The 15377-nt window shown below is 42.2% G+C and overlaps 1 protein-coding gene across 1 annotated transcript in view; it reads right to left on the reverse strand.

Moving 5' to 3' along the window:
- Positions 1-8104: 8104 nt before the first annotated feature.
- LOC147979796 (uncharacterized) overlaps positions 8105-15377 on the reverse strand; it is a 31224-nt gene continuing 23951 nt past the window's right edge. The window contains exons 2-3 of the mRNA XM_087515348.1: positions 8375-8551; positions 8105-8248 (exon numbers count right to left, since the gene is read on the reverse strand). Of these exons, the coding sequence (XP_087371474.1) occupies positions 8105-8248; positions 8375-8551 (321 nt within the window). The remainder of the gene's footprint in view (positions 8249-8374; positions 8552-15377) is intronic.

Consider the following 15377-nt stretch of genomic DNA (forward strand, 5'->3'; position numbering starts at 1 on the left):
AAGTACTATGCGCATGCTCCTGGGGGGATAGATTGGTAGGAAAAGACCATCGCTCATCCCCGACCGCCACTCATAAGGAAGACAATAAATAAATAAATCATGCTCCGACTTCTTCACATAACGGTTCACCATACGTGCATGCTATGGGAATCACAAACTTTAGAACAAGTATTTCTCAAATTCACGACTACTCAACTAGAATGACTCTAATATCACCATCTTCATATCTCAAAACAATCATCAAGTAGCAAACTTCTCATAGTATTCAATGCACTTTTTATGATAGTTTTTATTATACCCATCTTGGATGCCTATCATATTAGGACTAATTTTATAGCCAAAGCAAATTACCATGCTGTTCTAAAGGACTCTCAAAATGATATAAGTGAAGCATGAGAGATCAATAATTTCTATAAAATAAAACCACCACCGTGCTCTTAAAGATATAAGTGAAGCACTAGAGCAAAAATTTCTAGCTCAAAAGATATAAGTGAAGCACATAGAGTATTCTAATAAATTCCGATTCATGTGTGTCTCTCCAAAATGTGTGTACAGCAAGGATGATTGTGGTAAAATAAAAAGCAAAGACTCAAATCATACAATACGCTCCAAGCAAAACACATATCATGTGGTGAATAAAAATATAGCACCAAGTAAAGTTACCGATGGACGAAGACGAAAGAGGGGATGCCTTCCGGGGCATACCCAAGCTTAGGATTTTGGTTGTCCTTTAGTTTTACCTTGGGGTGCCTTGGGCATCCCCAAGCTTAGGCTCTTGCCACTCCTTATTCCAAAATCCATCAAATCTTTACCCAAAACTTGAAAACTTCACAACACAAAACTCAACAGAAAATCTCATGAGCTCCGTTAGTATAAGAAAACAAACCACCACTTCAAGGTACTGTAATGAACTCATTCTTTATTTATATTGGTGTTAAAACTATTGTATTCCAAATTCTCTATGGTTCATACCCCCCCCCCCCCGATACTAGCCATAGATTCATCAAAATAAGCAAACAACACACGAAAAACAGAATCTGTCAAAAACAGAATAGACTGTAGTAATCTGTAGGTTTCGAATACTTCTATAACCCTAAAAATTCTCAAATAAATTGGTGGACGTGAGGAATTTTTCTATTAATCATCTTCAAAAAGAATCAACCTAATTGCACTCTCCAGTAAAAAAATGGCAGCAAATCTCGTGAGCGCTAAAGTTTCTGCTTTTTACAGCAAGATCACAAAAACTTCCCCCAAGTCTTCCCAAAGGTTCTACTTGGCACAAACACTAATTAAAAGCATAAAACCACATCTAAACAGAAGCTATATGAATTATTTATTACTAAACAGAACCAAAAAGCAAGAAACAAAAATAAAATTGAGTTGCCTCCCAACAAAAGCTATCGTTTAACGCCCCTAGCTAGGCATAAAAACAAGAACAGATCTAGGTATTGTCATCTTTGGTATGCAATCCATAAGTGGATCTCATAATAGATTCATAAGGTAATTTAATTTTATTTCTAGGAAAGTGTTCCATGCCTTTCCTTAACGGAAATTGGAATCTAATATTTCCTTCTTTCATATCAATAATTGCACCAATCGTTCTAAGGAAAGGTCTACCAAGAATAATAGGACATGTAGGATTGCAATCTATATCAAGAACAATGAAATCTACGGGAAAATAATTCCTATTTTCAACAATAAGAACATCATTAATCCTTCCCATAGGTTTCTTAATGGTGGAATCCATAAGATGCAAATTTAAGGAGCAATCATCAAATTCATAGAAACCTAACACATCACACAAAGTTTTTGGAATCGTGGAAACACTAGCACCCAAATCACATAAAGCATAGCATTCATGATCTTTAATTTTAATTTCAATAGTAGGTTCCGAATCATCATAAAGTTTTCTAGGGATAGAAACTTCTAATTCAAGCTTTTCTTCATAAGATTTCATTAAAGCATCAACGATATGTTAGGTAAAAGCTTTATTTTGATCATAAGCATGAGGAGAATTTAGCACGGATTGCAACAAGGAAATACAATCTATCAAAGAGTAATTATCATAATTAAATTCCTTGAAATGCAAAATAGTGGGTTTATTGATATGTAAAGTTTTGACCTCTTCAATCCCACTTTTATTAATTTTTGCATCAAGATCTAAAAACTCTAAATCATTGGGACGCCTTTTAGCTAAAGTTGACTCATCTCCAGTCCCATCATTATCAAGATTCATATTGAAAAACAAATATTTAATAGGAGACACATCAATCACTTTTAGATCTTCATCCTTATTATCGTGAAAACTAGAAGAACACGCTTTTATAAAGCAATCCTTTTTAGCATGCATCCTAACGGTTCTTTCTTTGCACTCATCAATGGAAATTCTCATGGCTTAGACTCATTGATATCATGATTAGGTGGAATATATCTAAGTTTCAAAGAATCAACATCAAGAGAAATTCTATCCATGTTCCTAGCCTACTCATCAATCTTAGGCAATTTTTCTTCAAGCAAAGCATTGAAATTCTTTTGCGAAATCATAAATTATTTAACACTAGTCTCAAAATCAGAGGGCATCTTATTAAAATTCCCATAAGAGTTGTTGTAGGAATTACCATAATTATTAGAGGAATTGCTAGGAAACGGCCTAGGATTAAAGTTTCCTCTATAACCATTGTTACCAAAATTGTTCCTACCAACAAAATTCACATCCATAGATTAATTATTATTCTCAATCAAAGAAGACAAAGGCATATCATTAGGATCATAAGAAACACTCTTATTAGCAAACAATTTCATAAGTTCATCCATCTTTCCACTCAAAACATTAATTTCTTCTATAGCATGAAACTTTTTACTAGTAGATCTTTCGGTGTGCCATTGAGAATAATTAACCATAATGTTATCTAGGAGTTTAGTAGATTCTCCTAAAGTGATATCCATAAAAGTGCCTCCCGCGGCCGAATCTAAAAGATTTCTAGAAGCAAAATTCAATCCAGCATAAAAATTTTGTATGATCATCCATAAGTTTAACCCATGAGTAGGGCAATTACGTATCATTAATTTCATCCTCTCCCAAGCTTGTGCAACATGCTCATGATCAAGTTGCTTAAATTCATGATATCGTTTCTGTAGCGACCCGACCTCAAGCGGTCAAGCCTCTGTGTATCCGTGCCATACCTGGATCGGTATGCTGGCACACACAGTACATCAATGTATATATCAAAGTGCAATCACATGTATAAATAACGTAAAACTGATATATACCTCATAAGTCTCAGCAGAAAAAAACATAAGGGTGTGGAGTCCATCAACGCCAACGGCAAGTTGAGTGTAGACCGTAACCCTACAACGTAACTCTTACTCGTCGTAGAAAATCCCTGCAACATAAGACGTTGCAGCCCTGTAGGTTAGTACATTGAATGTACTGGCAAGTCACATCATAAGAATAATGAACCTATTTGTACATGCAATTTGGCTGGTGGAAAGCTCTAAGTTTAGTTTTTGCATAAATCTAGTTTTTCCCTAGAATAAAAGATATTATTCTACCACTATTGTATAGCATAGGATGAGTTGGTAAACCCAACTCAATCCATTCCCGAAGTTTCATTTACAACCCAACTGTTTAATTAAGAGTGATGAGATTTCCCAGCATTTCCACTACTAGATGCTCAAGTTGTCCGTAACCCGTGACACGTCTAAACGATTATGTTTTAACACTCTACAGAGGTTTGCGCACTTTTCCCCGCAAGACTCGATCACCTCCCTTGAAATTCTCGCACTGCCTGGTGTTTGAGAACAGGATGACCGAGACATAGTCTTTCGAAAGTATTTCCCCTTAACCCACGGATAGGCCGGTACACCTACTCATTCTACATCTACTAGCCTATCCCGAAAGAGGTCACACTATCTACTCAACTAAGCCAGAGCTCATATTGGTTTGTGGCTGCACACGGAAGCTTCTAGACATGAGAATACGATTGATCTCTTTGAGCCTGGGCGGCCGACCACTAGTGGTGCACCACCATGGATTAACCATGCATGCTCCCACTGTACTTCACCACCATTCAAACCAAATACCAACCAGGTAGTTCATTTACAAGTCTTGGTCCTGGTTACTACTTTGTCACTCATGTCTCGCCATGTTCGCTTCCCAAACCACGTCTACATTTAGCGAGGCAAAAATAAACTTACACGGTGGTGACGATGATGTATAGATCAGACCTACCTCAAATGAACTACTAGGTAACAACATAGCCATCTGGCAACAATAAATCCTACCATGCAATCCTACCACAAAATGACTAAGTGCATAATATAAACATAGGTAATTGGAAGAATGGTCAAATGTGAACTTGCCTTGATACTGATAGTTGAATTCTAGAGATCGATATTACTCGGCTTCGCACTCCGGACAGTCTATCGTCAAAGTAAAATAATGTACATAAGCAATCATTCCAGAGAGCAATAACATGCAACAAAAAGGACTCAGAAAACCAAATGGAAACCAAACACACATAACTTGCATGCAAATAATTCTAGGTGCCAACAATAAGTGACATAAGGTGCAAAACCGTGATGTGATCTATCGTGCATACTTGCATAGTAATAAAACTATCCTGGACAGATCCTAGGTGTGTGAAAATATGTGACAATGGTCCAAGTGGTAGGGTTTGGCTACGGTGACATGGTGCAAAAAGAATCACATCAATCGAAGTTACGGTTTAGGAGATATGGCTAGTTGAAGCATGAATTCGAACCTGAATAAATTCAAATTTGAAATTGTCCAAAAGTTTTCAAAGCTGGTTCTCTGGATAAAGCTATTCGAGACGAAAAAATTTCCGCTAGTTTCGTCGAATTTGGACTTATGGTTAAAAAGTTGTGGCTCTTCTAAGTTTAGGGACTAATCTGTTAATTACAGGGACTAAACAGTGAAGAAAACTATCGCAAATAGGTCCCTAACACATGGCAAATTCCTATTGGTGCATACCCATTCGTTGCGGAGCTTAACCGGCGAACGGTCGACATATAAGAAAAAGGGCTACCGCGGCTAAACTAAGTGAACCGATCGGTAAAAATAAAACCGGTGGGTTTTTTGTGTAACGGTTCACAAAAAAACCTAGACTTAGAAAAGAACGAGGAGGCAGGGCGGCTCACAGAGGGCAACTGCGGCGGCACCGGCGTTGGCTAGGACCTCGGCATCGACGGGGCGACGGTTCCGGCGGGCTTCGACGGTGGCGAAGTGGACGGAGGGGTGCGGCGTGGCGCGGGCGTCGCGGTGGTGGTGGCGGGGATCCTCGGGGCGTCCGGATGGGCGGCGCGAGGATGAGGGGCTCCGTGCTCCGGCGGGGTTCTCCATCGGTGGGGCGGCGGCTGCGGCGGTCCTCGGCGGCAGGGAAGGCGATGGGGAGATGCGGCGCGACGCGACGCGCTCGGTGGTGGTGGCGGGGTTCCTCGGGGCGTCAGAGTCGAGAGGGGAAAAGGCGGTAGAGCTCCTGTGCTCCGGGCGCTCCGGCGAGGTCGGTGTCGATCGAGGCATTGTTCCGGCTCGAACTAAGACAAAGCAAGATGTCAAGGAGATGTGAGAGGAGTAGGAGAGTCGATAGAAGATGAAGGTAGGTACCGGAGGGGCTCACTGACGACGGAATGGACCGTCGAAGACCTCGGCTCCGGCGAGATGCAAACGACGAGGAGGCGGCTACAAGCGGCATGGGTAGATGCGAGACGGCGAGATCGACAGAGGGGAGTCGGGGCATTTATAGGTGTAGTCCGGTGCTCCGGTGGTGAGGGGATGAGCTCTATCCCGAGCGGAGCGGCCGGCAGTTGCGGGAGGCACACGCGCGATCTGGTTCCGAGCGGTGCGGCGGGAGGTTGGGGGCGACCTGGGGATGGGCCCCGCTAGTCAGCGGCAGCGGCGAGAGGATAGCGAGGGGGAGGCGCTGGCAGTCGACCGACGCAAAGGGCGCTCGGGCGCGGGGCAGACCGTGGGCTGAAAGGCGGAGCGGGCCGGCTTGTTTGCCTCTGGGCCGAACAGTGTCCCGGTCCAGGCGGTGCGTGTGTGCGTTTTTTTTCTTTTAAAAAAACATAAAGGAAAACTGCAGTAGAATAAAGTAAATAAAAAATTACATAGGCATATTATATACCAAAATGTTCAGAAAATTACCAAGAATAAGATGAACTATTTCTCAAGTTCAACTAAATTCCATAAAAATTCATAAAAGTCAAACAGTGCTACTGTTGCTTTTAAAATCAATAAAAATCATTTTTAAAATAGCAAAATGATTTCAAATTTATTTTCTCCTAATTTTCCATTGAAGGGAATCATTTTACCCTTATTTCCATTTATTTATTTATTTTTAGGAGAAAAATAATTTGAATTAAAACTAAATAATTTTCCAAGAGGATTTGAAACTTGGAAATTCAAATAACTTCAAAGTGACTTCAAATTATTCCTTTAAAACTTCCAACTCTCTTTCTTAGAATTTGAAGAAGTCATTTTATCTTCCCTCATGAACTCATTGAGTTGCTTAAAGTTTCTAAGTTTGAAATATTTCAAATGGAATTCAAATCATTTTGAACCCCTTTTTTTATTTCTTCAAATGGAAGAAGTCATATTATCTTCACTCTAGGGTCTTGTGATGAGATGACTTTGAATTCATGGAGATCAAGAAAAATGTAAGATGAAAGTTTTGGGAAAGTCCTTTTATTCCCTCTCATTCAACTTTAAAAAAATCAATTTCCACTCAATTTCACACCATCTTTCACACAACAATCAAACAAACAGTCATAATTAATTATTTAGTATAACATTCCAAAATTTAGAATTTTGGGATGTTACAAACTACCACCCTTAAAATGAATCTCGTCCTCGAGATTCTGAGAGGCTAGAAAGAAGGTTAGGTTTGGGGGGTCTTCTTGGAAATCCATTAATCAACCCAAGAGGTATGGGGTGCTACCACCCTTAAAAGCATGGTCACGGTTCCCACAAAACTCATGTACTCCATCCTTTGCGTTGACGGTGTCGGTTTTCTCATATTCTCCAAGATAACTCCTTCACTTTTGCTCTTCTAGTAAGGGCATGGCCTTTTCCTCAAAATCAAGAGTCCTTGCATCAAAATAGGATCCTTCTGAGACTTGACAGGTCTGACACCAATGCTAAACAACTATCGAAAACCTCATGGTGGTCGACAAATTTTGGTTTCTCCTACAGGAAATGGGTCTGGGCTGAACCTCACCGCATAACCTATGATTGGCAGCAAGTGCTTGTACAGGGTTTCCATCGTCCTGCCATTCTAAGGCTTTTGGCTTGTCGTGTCGACACTCTTCTAGGGTTTTAAGGCTATCTGATTTTCCATCAACATATGATAGTTCATGATAGAAGTCTCCGGTATGGGGGCCAATCCATCTCGTACTTGAATCATTACCACATACGCAAATAGTGAATCGCGTTTTCTAACACTTGGGCATCCTCACAAGCATTGCAGAACTTCTCTTCTCCACGAACCGGGTTCGGATAAATCCCTTGGTTCTGCAAGCCACACAAAATCTCTATCGTTTCTTCACAACTCTCAGGTTTTACGTAACCTCCTATGAAACGTATGCTGATGAAATCATAGCTTCTTTCAGAATTATGTTCTTCAACAAGATTGTGCTTGTTTCCTTATCAAATCCTGGGTCCTGTGGGTTATGGCCCACTTCAACACTTGTATATCTTTAACCCATCCTTGGAGTTACTATTGTTCCATATTCCAATATTACATCTCCTTTAAATCCAATAGTACTTCATTCCTTCATACTCTTGGGGTAACCATCATAACTAAAACAAAACTCCAACTCATTTGTCCAAATTCCACTCTATGGAATACATTTTCTTTTCCATTGGTCAAGTGTTCACACAAAAAAGTAACGCCAAAAAATGCACTGGTTCATCCATAATTCATATTCTCTTCATATCAAATCCTTTATTACATCCTTAACCACTACTCAAAACTCAAATTTCAAAGGTACACTATTACAAAAGCTGCCACCCACATAGTTTGGCATGGCCAAGCATTACTTCCATCTTTATTCTTTTGCCCTACTTTAAGATGCTTCAGTCCCACTAGAATTGTGCGATGTGATCCTTCAAATCATCGATGTTTTGCTTCATCATGGTGGCCATGAGCTTCATCTCAATCATCTCTGCATGCACCTCCCTCAAGTATTCCTGAGTATGACGGAGTCTTGCTTCTAGTATTTCTCCCATCTGACATATGGCTTCCATGGCAGCTTCACGAATAGAATCAAAGAATGTTGCTCGTGGTACTCAAGAAATGAAAAAGTATTGACCCATAGTCTTTGGGCAAACTCCCTTCACATGGTGGAGGTGTACTTCCACGTACCAAAGTTTAACTCCATTCTCCATGAAAGGATAACCCTTGTAGACTGCATCTCCTTCAAGATGAATATGCTTCATCATGTCCTTCAGGATTTTTGGGTAATCCTGATCACCAGTCAGGGTCATGATCGTTTCCGAGCCCTTGAGAAAAGACTCGTAAAGGGTTGTCATCTGCATGTATAAGATAGAAGGGTACTCAGGATACTGTATGTATTTCCTTGGGTGAAATGTGGTTATTTTTCGGGGAAAGGTTTGTAATCAGCTTGTCCATGGGTTCAAGGTTTAAGTCTGGGTGACATAGTGAGAGAGGCACTCACAACCAACAAACAACTCATAACATTTCATATGAGATTCCAAACACCTCAACTTTTATTGCTTCATGAGCTATTACAATTTCCATTTCACAACTCAACTCAACATCCCCAACGAAAATAAAAGTGTGTTCCAACTTTATTACATGCTTTATTCCAATATCAAGATCTCAACTACTCTGCTCAAGCTCTCCTCGGGTCTGAACATTCTCTGGCAAAATGTCCTACTCCTTTGCAGCATAAACAAATGACTTCAGACAAATCCAGGGGCTTCCTGGTGGTTATCTTGGCTCCTTGGGTTCTTGGCTCCCTTGCTGGGCATTTGCTAGCGTAATGACCTAAATCCTTGCATCTGTAACAAGTGATTTGACTCAGGTCCTTTTCTGCAGAAATTGGGTTGTTCTGGGGATACATGCTCTTTCTCTTCCTCGACTTCTTCGTTCCGATCAATTCTTCTATCTCATGTGGATCAAACTCCACTTCTTCTATCGGGAAGTCTCCCAGATACTCTTGGTTTTCCTTCATGCAATATTGTGAAAAATGTCCTTCTTCTCCACATGAATAGCAAGCATTGGAGTAAAATCTGTTTAGGCTTTCTCCATTAGGGCCGTCAACATCTTCTTTCATCATCGATTTTCTTAAACTTTCCCTGAGGGCTTCTTTCACTGCTTACTTCTGCTGCTTGGTAATTTCTTGTACCTTGGGATAAATATGACACTGGGCAGGGTAGTGTGTAGTTCCTTCACACAAGAAACAAGTAACCTTCATGGTTGGACATTCTTCAGCTTGGTGATTTCCTTCACAATGAGGGCATCCATCCTTGTGTTCTTCATGGGTATGTCCTATTTCTCCGCATATCTTGCAGGCACAAGGTTTCTTTTTCGGTTTATCACTGTGCTTCTAGATAAGACGGGATCCCAACAAAGTCTTCTTCAGTTCCTCCCAAGTTTTTGCTCGATTACATCCTTGTATGGCGTGATGCATTTTCCACCAGGTTGCAACACTTTTTGTAAAGTACTGAAGAGCGTATTGAACCTCATACTTCCTTGCAACCAAATTGCTCCTGAAGTGATTCTCCATGTTTTGAATCCATAGCTCTACCTCCAACTGAGTGATCGGTTCAGAGAATACAAGTCCATCTTCATTCATCATCTATTGGGTCCAAGGGTTTTGGGATGAGATACGAGAGAGATAGAGAGAGATACACACAATACACACAATATAGTTTTGAAAATAAGTTTTATTTGTTGCTGTCGGAAAACACACACAAAATATGACAGCTCACAAATCATCGCATCTAACGTGAGTATACAACAAGGGTTTAGTCCTCTAAAGGTCATATAAATCTTGGAATTTGTCGGTGTCTTCAAATTCTTCAATTCTTCAAAGGCTTCGACTGTTGTAGCTTCAATTCTTCCAGTGTATGGCAAAGTCCGATATCTTGCCCTTCTCGGAGGGGTCTCATCAGTTGATCATCCGTGTGGTCAAAGGGAAAAGGGTATTGTCTAACTATTCAAGATAAAAGGAAAGATTTTATAACACTTAGAAAAGAAGAGAGGTAGAGGATCTTTTTGAAAATTAAGTTTTAGAGAGTTCTTTCCTAAGGGCTTTCCAGTTTCTAGGGTCGCGTCCTACAATCAACATGTGCTCTGATACCATCTCTGTAGCGACCCGACCTCAAACGGTCAAGCCTCTGGGTATCCGTGACATCCCTGGATCGGTATGCTGGCACACACAGTACATCAATGTATATATCGAAGTGCAATCACATGTATAAATAATGTAAAACTGATATATACCTCATAAGTCTCAGCGGAAACAAACATAAGGGTGTGGAGTCCATCAATGCCAACGGCAAGTTGATTGTAGACCGTAACCCTACAACGTAACTCTTACTCGTCGTAGCAATGTTGGAAATATGCCCTAGAGGCAATAATAAAATGGTTATTATTATATTTCTTTGTTCATGATAATTGTCTATTGTTCATGCTATAATTGTGTTATCCGGAAATCGTAATACATGTGTGGATACATAGACCACAACACGTCCCTAGTGAGCCTCTAGTTGACTAGCTCATTGATCAAAAGATAGTCATGGTTTCCTGACTATGGACATTGGATGTCATTGATAACGGGATCACATCATTAGGAGAATGATGTGATGGACAAGACCCAATCCTAAGCTTAGCTCAAAGATCGTGTAGTTCGTTTGCTGTAGCTTTTCTGAATGTCAAGTATCATTTCCTTAGACCATGAGATTGTGCAACTCCCGGATACCGTAGGAGTGCCTTGGGTGTGCCAAACGTCACAACGTAACTAGGTGACTATAAAGGTACATTATAGGTATCTCCGAAAGTGTCTGTTGGGTTGGCACGAATCGAGACTGGGATTTGTCACTCCGTATGACGGAGAGGTATCTTTGGGCCCACTCGGTAATGCATCATCATAATGAGCTCAATGTGATCAAGTGGTTGATCACGGGATCATGCATTACGGTACGAGTAAAGTGACTTGCCGGTAACGAGACTGAACAAGGTATTGGGATACCAACGATCGAGTCTCGGGCAAGTAACGTACCGATTGACAAAGGGAATTGTATACAGATTGATTGAATCCTCGACATCGTGGTTCATCCGATGAGATCATCGTGGAGCATGTGGGAGCCAACATGGGTATCCAGATCCCGCTGTTGGTTATTGACCGGAGAGGCTTCTCGGTCATGTCTGCATGTCTCCCGAACCCGTAGGGTCTACACACTTAAGGTTCGGTGACGCTAGGGTTGTAGAGATATTAGCACACGGTAACCCGAAAGTTGTTCGGAGTCCCGGATGAGATCCCGGACGTCAAGGTAAAGTTTCATATATAGGAAAACCAGTTTCGGCCATCGGGAAGGTTTCGGGGGTCACCGGTATTGTACCGGGACCACCGGAAGGGTCCCGGGGGTCCACCGGGTGGGGCCACCTATCCTGGAGGGCCCCATGGGCTGAAGTGGGAGGGCAACCAGCCCCTAGTGGGTTGGTGCGCCCCCCTTGGGCCTCCCCCTGCGCCTAGGGTTAGAAACCCTAGGGGTGGGGGCGCCACCCTTGCCTTGGGGGGCAAGGCACCCCCTTGGCCGCCGCCCCCCCTAGGAGATTGGATCTCCTAGGGACGGCGCCCCCCCCTAGGCACCCTATATATAGTGGGGGGAGGGAGGGCTGCACACCCAAGCCCCTGGCCTCTCCCTCTCCCTCCCGTGACACTCCTCCGTCTCCTAACGCTTGGTGAAGCCCTGCCGAGATCACCGTTGCTTCCACCACCACGCCGTCGTGCTGCTGGATCTTCATCAACCTCTCCTTCCCCCTTGCTGGATCAAGTTGGAGGAGACGTCTTCCCAACCGTACATGTGTTGAACGCGGAGGTGCTGTCCGTTCGGCACTTGGTCTTCGGTGATTTGAATCACGTCGAGTACGACTCCATCAACCCTGTTTTCTCGAACGCTTCCGCTCTTGATCTACAAGGGTATGTAGATGCACTCCTCTTTCCCTCATTGATAGATGACTCCATAGATTGATCTTGGTGATGCGTAGAAAATTTGAAAATTCTGCTACGTTCCCCAACAGTGGCATCATGAGCTAGGTCTATGCGTAGTTACTATGCACGAGTAGAACACAAAGTAGTTGTGGGCGTAGATGTTGTCAATTTGCTTGCCGTTACTAGTCTTACCTTGATTCGGCGGCATCGTGGGATGAAGCGGCCCGGACCAGCCTTACACGTATGCTTACGTGAGACCGGTTCCACCGACTGACATGCACTAGTTGCATAAGGTGGCTGGCGGGTGTCTGTCTCTCCCACTTTAGTCGGATCGGATTCGATGAACAGGGTCCTTATGAAGGGTAAATAGAAATTGGCAATTCACGTTGTGGTTTTGGCATAGGTAATAAACGTTCTTGCTAGAAACCTATAGCAGCCACGTAAAAACTTGCAACAACAATTAGAGGACGTCTAACTTGTTTTTGCAGCAAGTGTTTTGTGATGTGATATGGCCAAAGGTTGTGATGAATGATGAATGATATATGTGATGTATGAGATTGATCACGTTCTTGTAATAGGAATCACGACTTGCATGTCGATGAGTATGACAACCGGCAGGAGCCATAGGAGTTGTCTTTATTTATTTATGACCTGCGTGTCAACATAAACGTCATGTAATTACTTTACTTTATTGCTAAAGCGTTAGCCATAGTAGTAGAAGTAATAGATGACGAGACAACTTCAAGAAGACACAATGATGGAGATCATGATGATGGAGATCATGGTGTCATGCCGGTGACAACGATGATCATGGAGCCCCGAAGATGGAGATCAAAGGAGCAAATGATATTGGCCATATCATGTCACTATTTGATTGCATGTGATGTTTATCATGTTTTACATCTTATTTGCTTAGAACGACGGTAGCTTAAATAAGATGATCCCTCGTAATAATTTCAAGAAAGTGTTCCCCCTAACTGTGCACCGTTGTGAAGGTTCGTTGTTTCGAAGCACCACGTGATGATCGGGTGTGATAGATTCTAACGTTCGAATACAACGGGTGTAAGACAGATTTACACACGCAATACACTTAGGTTGACTTGACGAGCCTAGCATGTACAGACATGGCCTCGGAACACAGAAGACCGAAAGGTCGAGCATGAGTCGTATAGAAGATACGATCAACATGAAGATGTTCACCGATGTTGACTAGTCCGTCTCACGTGATGATCGGACACAGCCTAGTTAACTCGGATCATGTTATACTTAGATGACTGGAGGGATTTCTATCTGAGTGGGAGTTCATTTAATAATTTGATTAGATGAACTTAATTATCATGAACTTAGTCTAAAATCTTTACAATATGTCTTGTAGATCAAATGGCCCACATTGTCCTCAACTTCAACGCGTTCCTAGAGAAAACCAAGCTGAAAGATGATGGCAGCAACTATACGGACTGGGTCCGAAACCTGAGGATCATCCTCATAGATGCCAAGAAAGATTATGTCCTATAAGCACCGCTAGGTGACGCACCCGTCCCACAGAACCAAGACGTTATGAACGCTTGGCAGACACGTGCTGATGATTACTCCCTCGTTCAGTGCGGCATGCTTTACAACTTAGAACCGGGGCTCCAAAGCGTTTTGAGAGACACAGAGCATATGAGATGTTCGAAGAGCTGAAAATGGTTTTTCAAGCTCATGCCCGGGTCGAGAGATATGAAGTCTCCGACAAGTTCTTCAGCTGTAAGATGGAGGAAAATAGTTCTGTCAGCGAGCACATACTCCAAATGTCTGGGTTGCATAACCGCTTGACTCAGCTGGGAGTTAATCTCCCGGATGACGCGGTCATTGACAGAATCCTTCAGTCGCTTCCACCGAGCTACAAGAGCTTTGTGATGAACTACAATATGCAGGGGATGGAAAATACCATTCCTGAGGTGTATTCAATGCTGAAATCAGCAGAGGTGGAAATCAAAAAGGAACATCAATTGTTCATGGTGAATAAAACCACTAAGTTCAAGAAAGGCAAGGGTAAGAAGAACTTCAAGAAGGACGGCAAGGGAGTTGTCGCGCCCGGTAAGCAAGCTGCCGGGAAGAAGCCAAAGAATGGACCCAAGCCCGAGACTGAGTGTTTTATTGCAAGGGAAGTGGTCACTGGAAGCGAAACTGCCCCAAATACTTAGCGGACAAGAAGGCCGGCATCACGAAAGGTATATGTGATATACATGTAATTGATGTGTACCTTACGAGTACTCATAGTAGCTCCTAGGTATTTGATACCGGTGCGGTTGCTCACATTTGTAACTCAAAGCAGGAGCTGCGGAATAAACAGAGACTGGCGAAGGACGAGGTGATGATGCGCGTCGGGAATGGTTCCAAGGTCGATGTGATCGTCGTCGGCATGCTACCTCTACATTTACCTATGGGATTAGTTTTAAACCTCAATAATTGTTATTTAGTGCCAGCTTTGAGCATGAACATTGTATCAGGATCTCGTTTAATACGAGATGGCTACTCATTTAAATCCAAGAATAATGGTTGTTCTATTTATATGAGAGATATGTTTTATGGTCATGCTCCGATGGTGAATGGTTTATTCCTAATGAATCTCGAGCGTAATGCTACACATATTCATAGTGTGAATACCAAAAGATGTAAGGTTGATAATGATAGTCCCACATACTTGTGGCACTGCCGCCTTGGTCACATAGGTGTCAAACGCATGAAGAAGCTCCATGCAGATGGACTTTTAGAGTCTCTTGATTACGAATCATTTAACACGTGCGAACCATGCCTCATGGGTAAAATGACCAAGACTCCATTCTCAGGAACAATGGAGCGAGCAACCAACTTATTGGAAATCATACATACTGATGTGTGCGGTCCAATGAGTGTTGAGGCTCACGGTGGCTATCGTTATATTCTCACCCTCACTGATGACTTGAGTAGATATGGGTATGTATACTTAATGAAACACAAGTCTGAGACCTCTGAAAAGTTCAAGGAATTTCAAAGTGAGGTTGAGAATCAACGTGACAGGAAAATCAAGTTCTTCCGATCAGATCGTGGGGGAGAATACTTGAGTCACGAATTTGGCACACACTTAAGAAAATGTGGAACAGTTTCACAACTAACGACGCCTGGAACACCTCAGCGTAATGGTGTGTCCGAAC

The sequence above is a fragment of the Triticum urartu genome, chromosome 3A, assembly GCF_056163025.1.
Source record: "Triticum urartu cultivar PI428250 chromosome 3A, HENAU_Tu73, whole genome shotgun sequence".
NCBI lineage: Eukaryota > Viridiplantae > Streptophyta > Magnoliopsida > Poales > Poaceae > Triticum > Triticum urartu.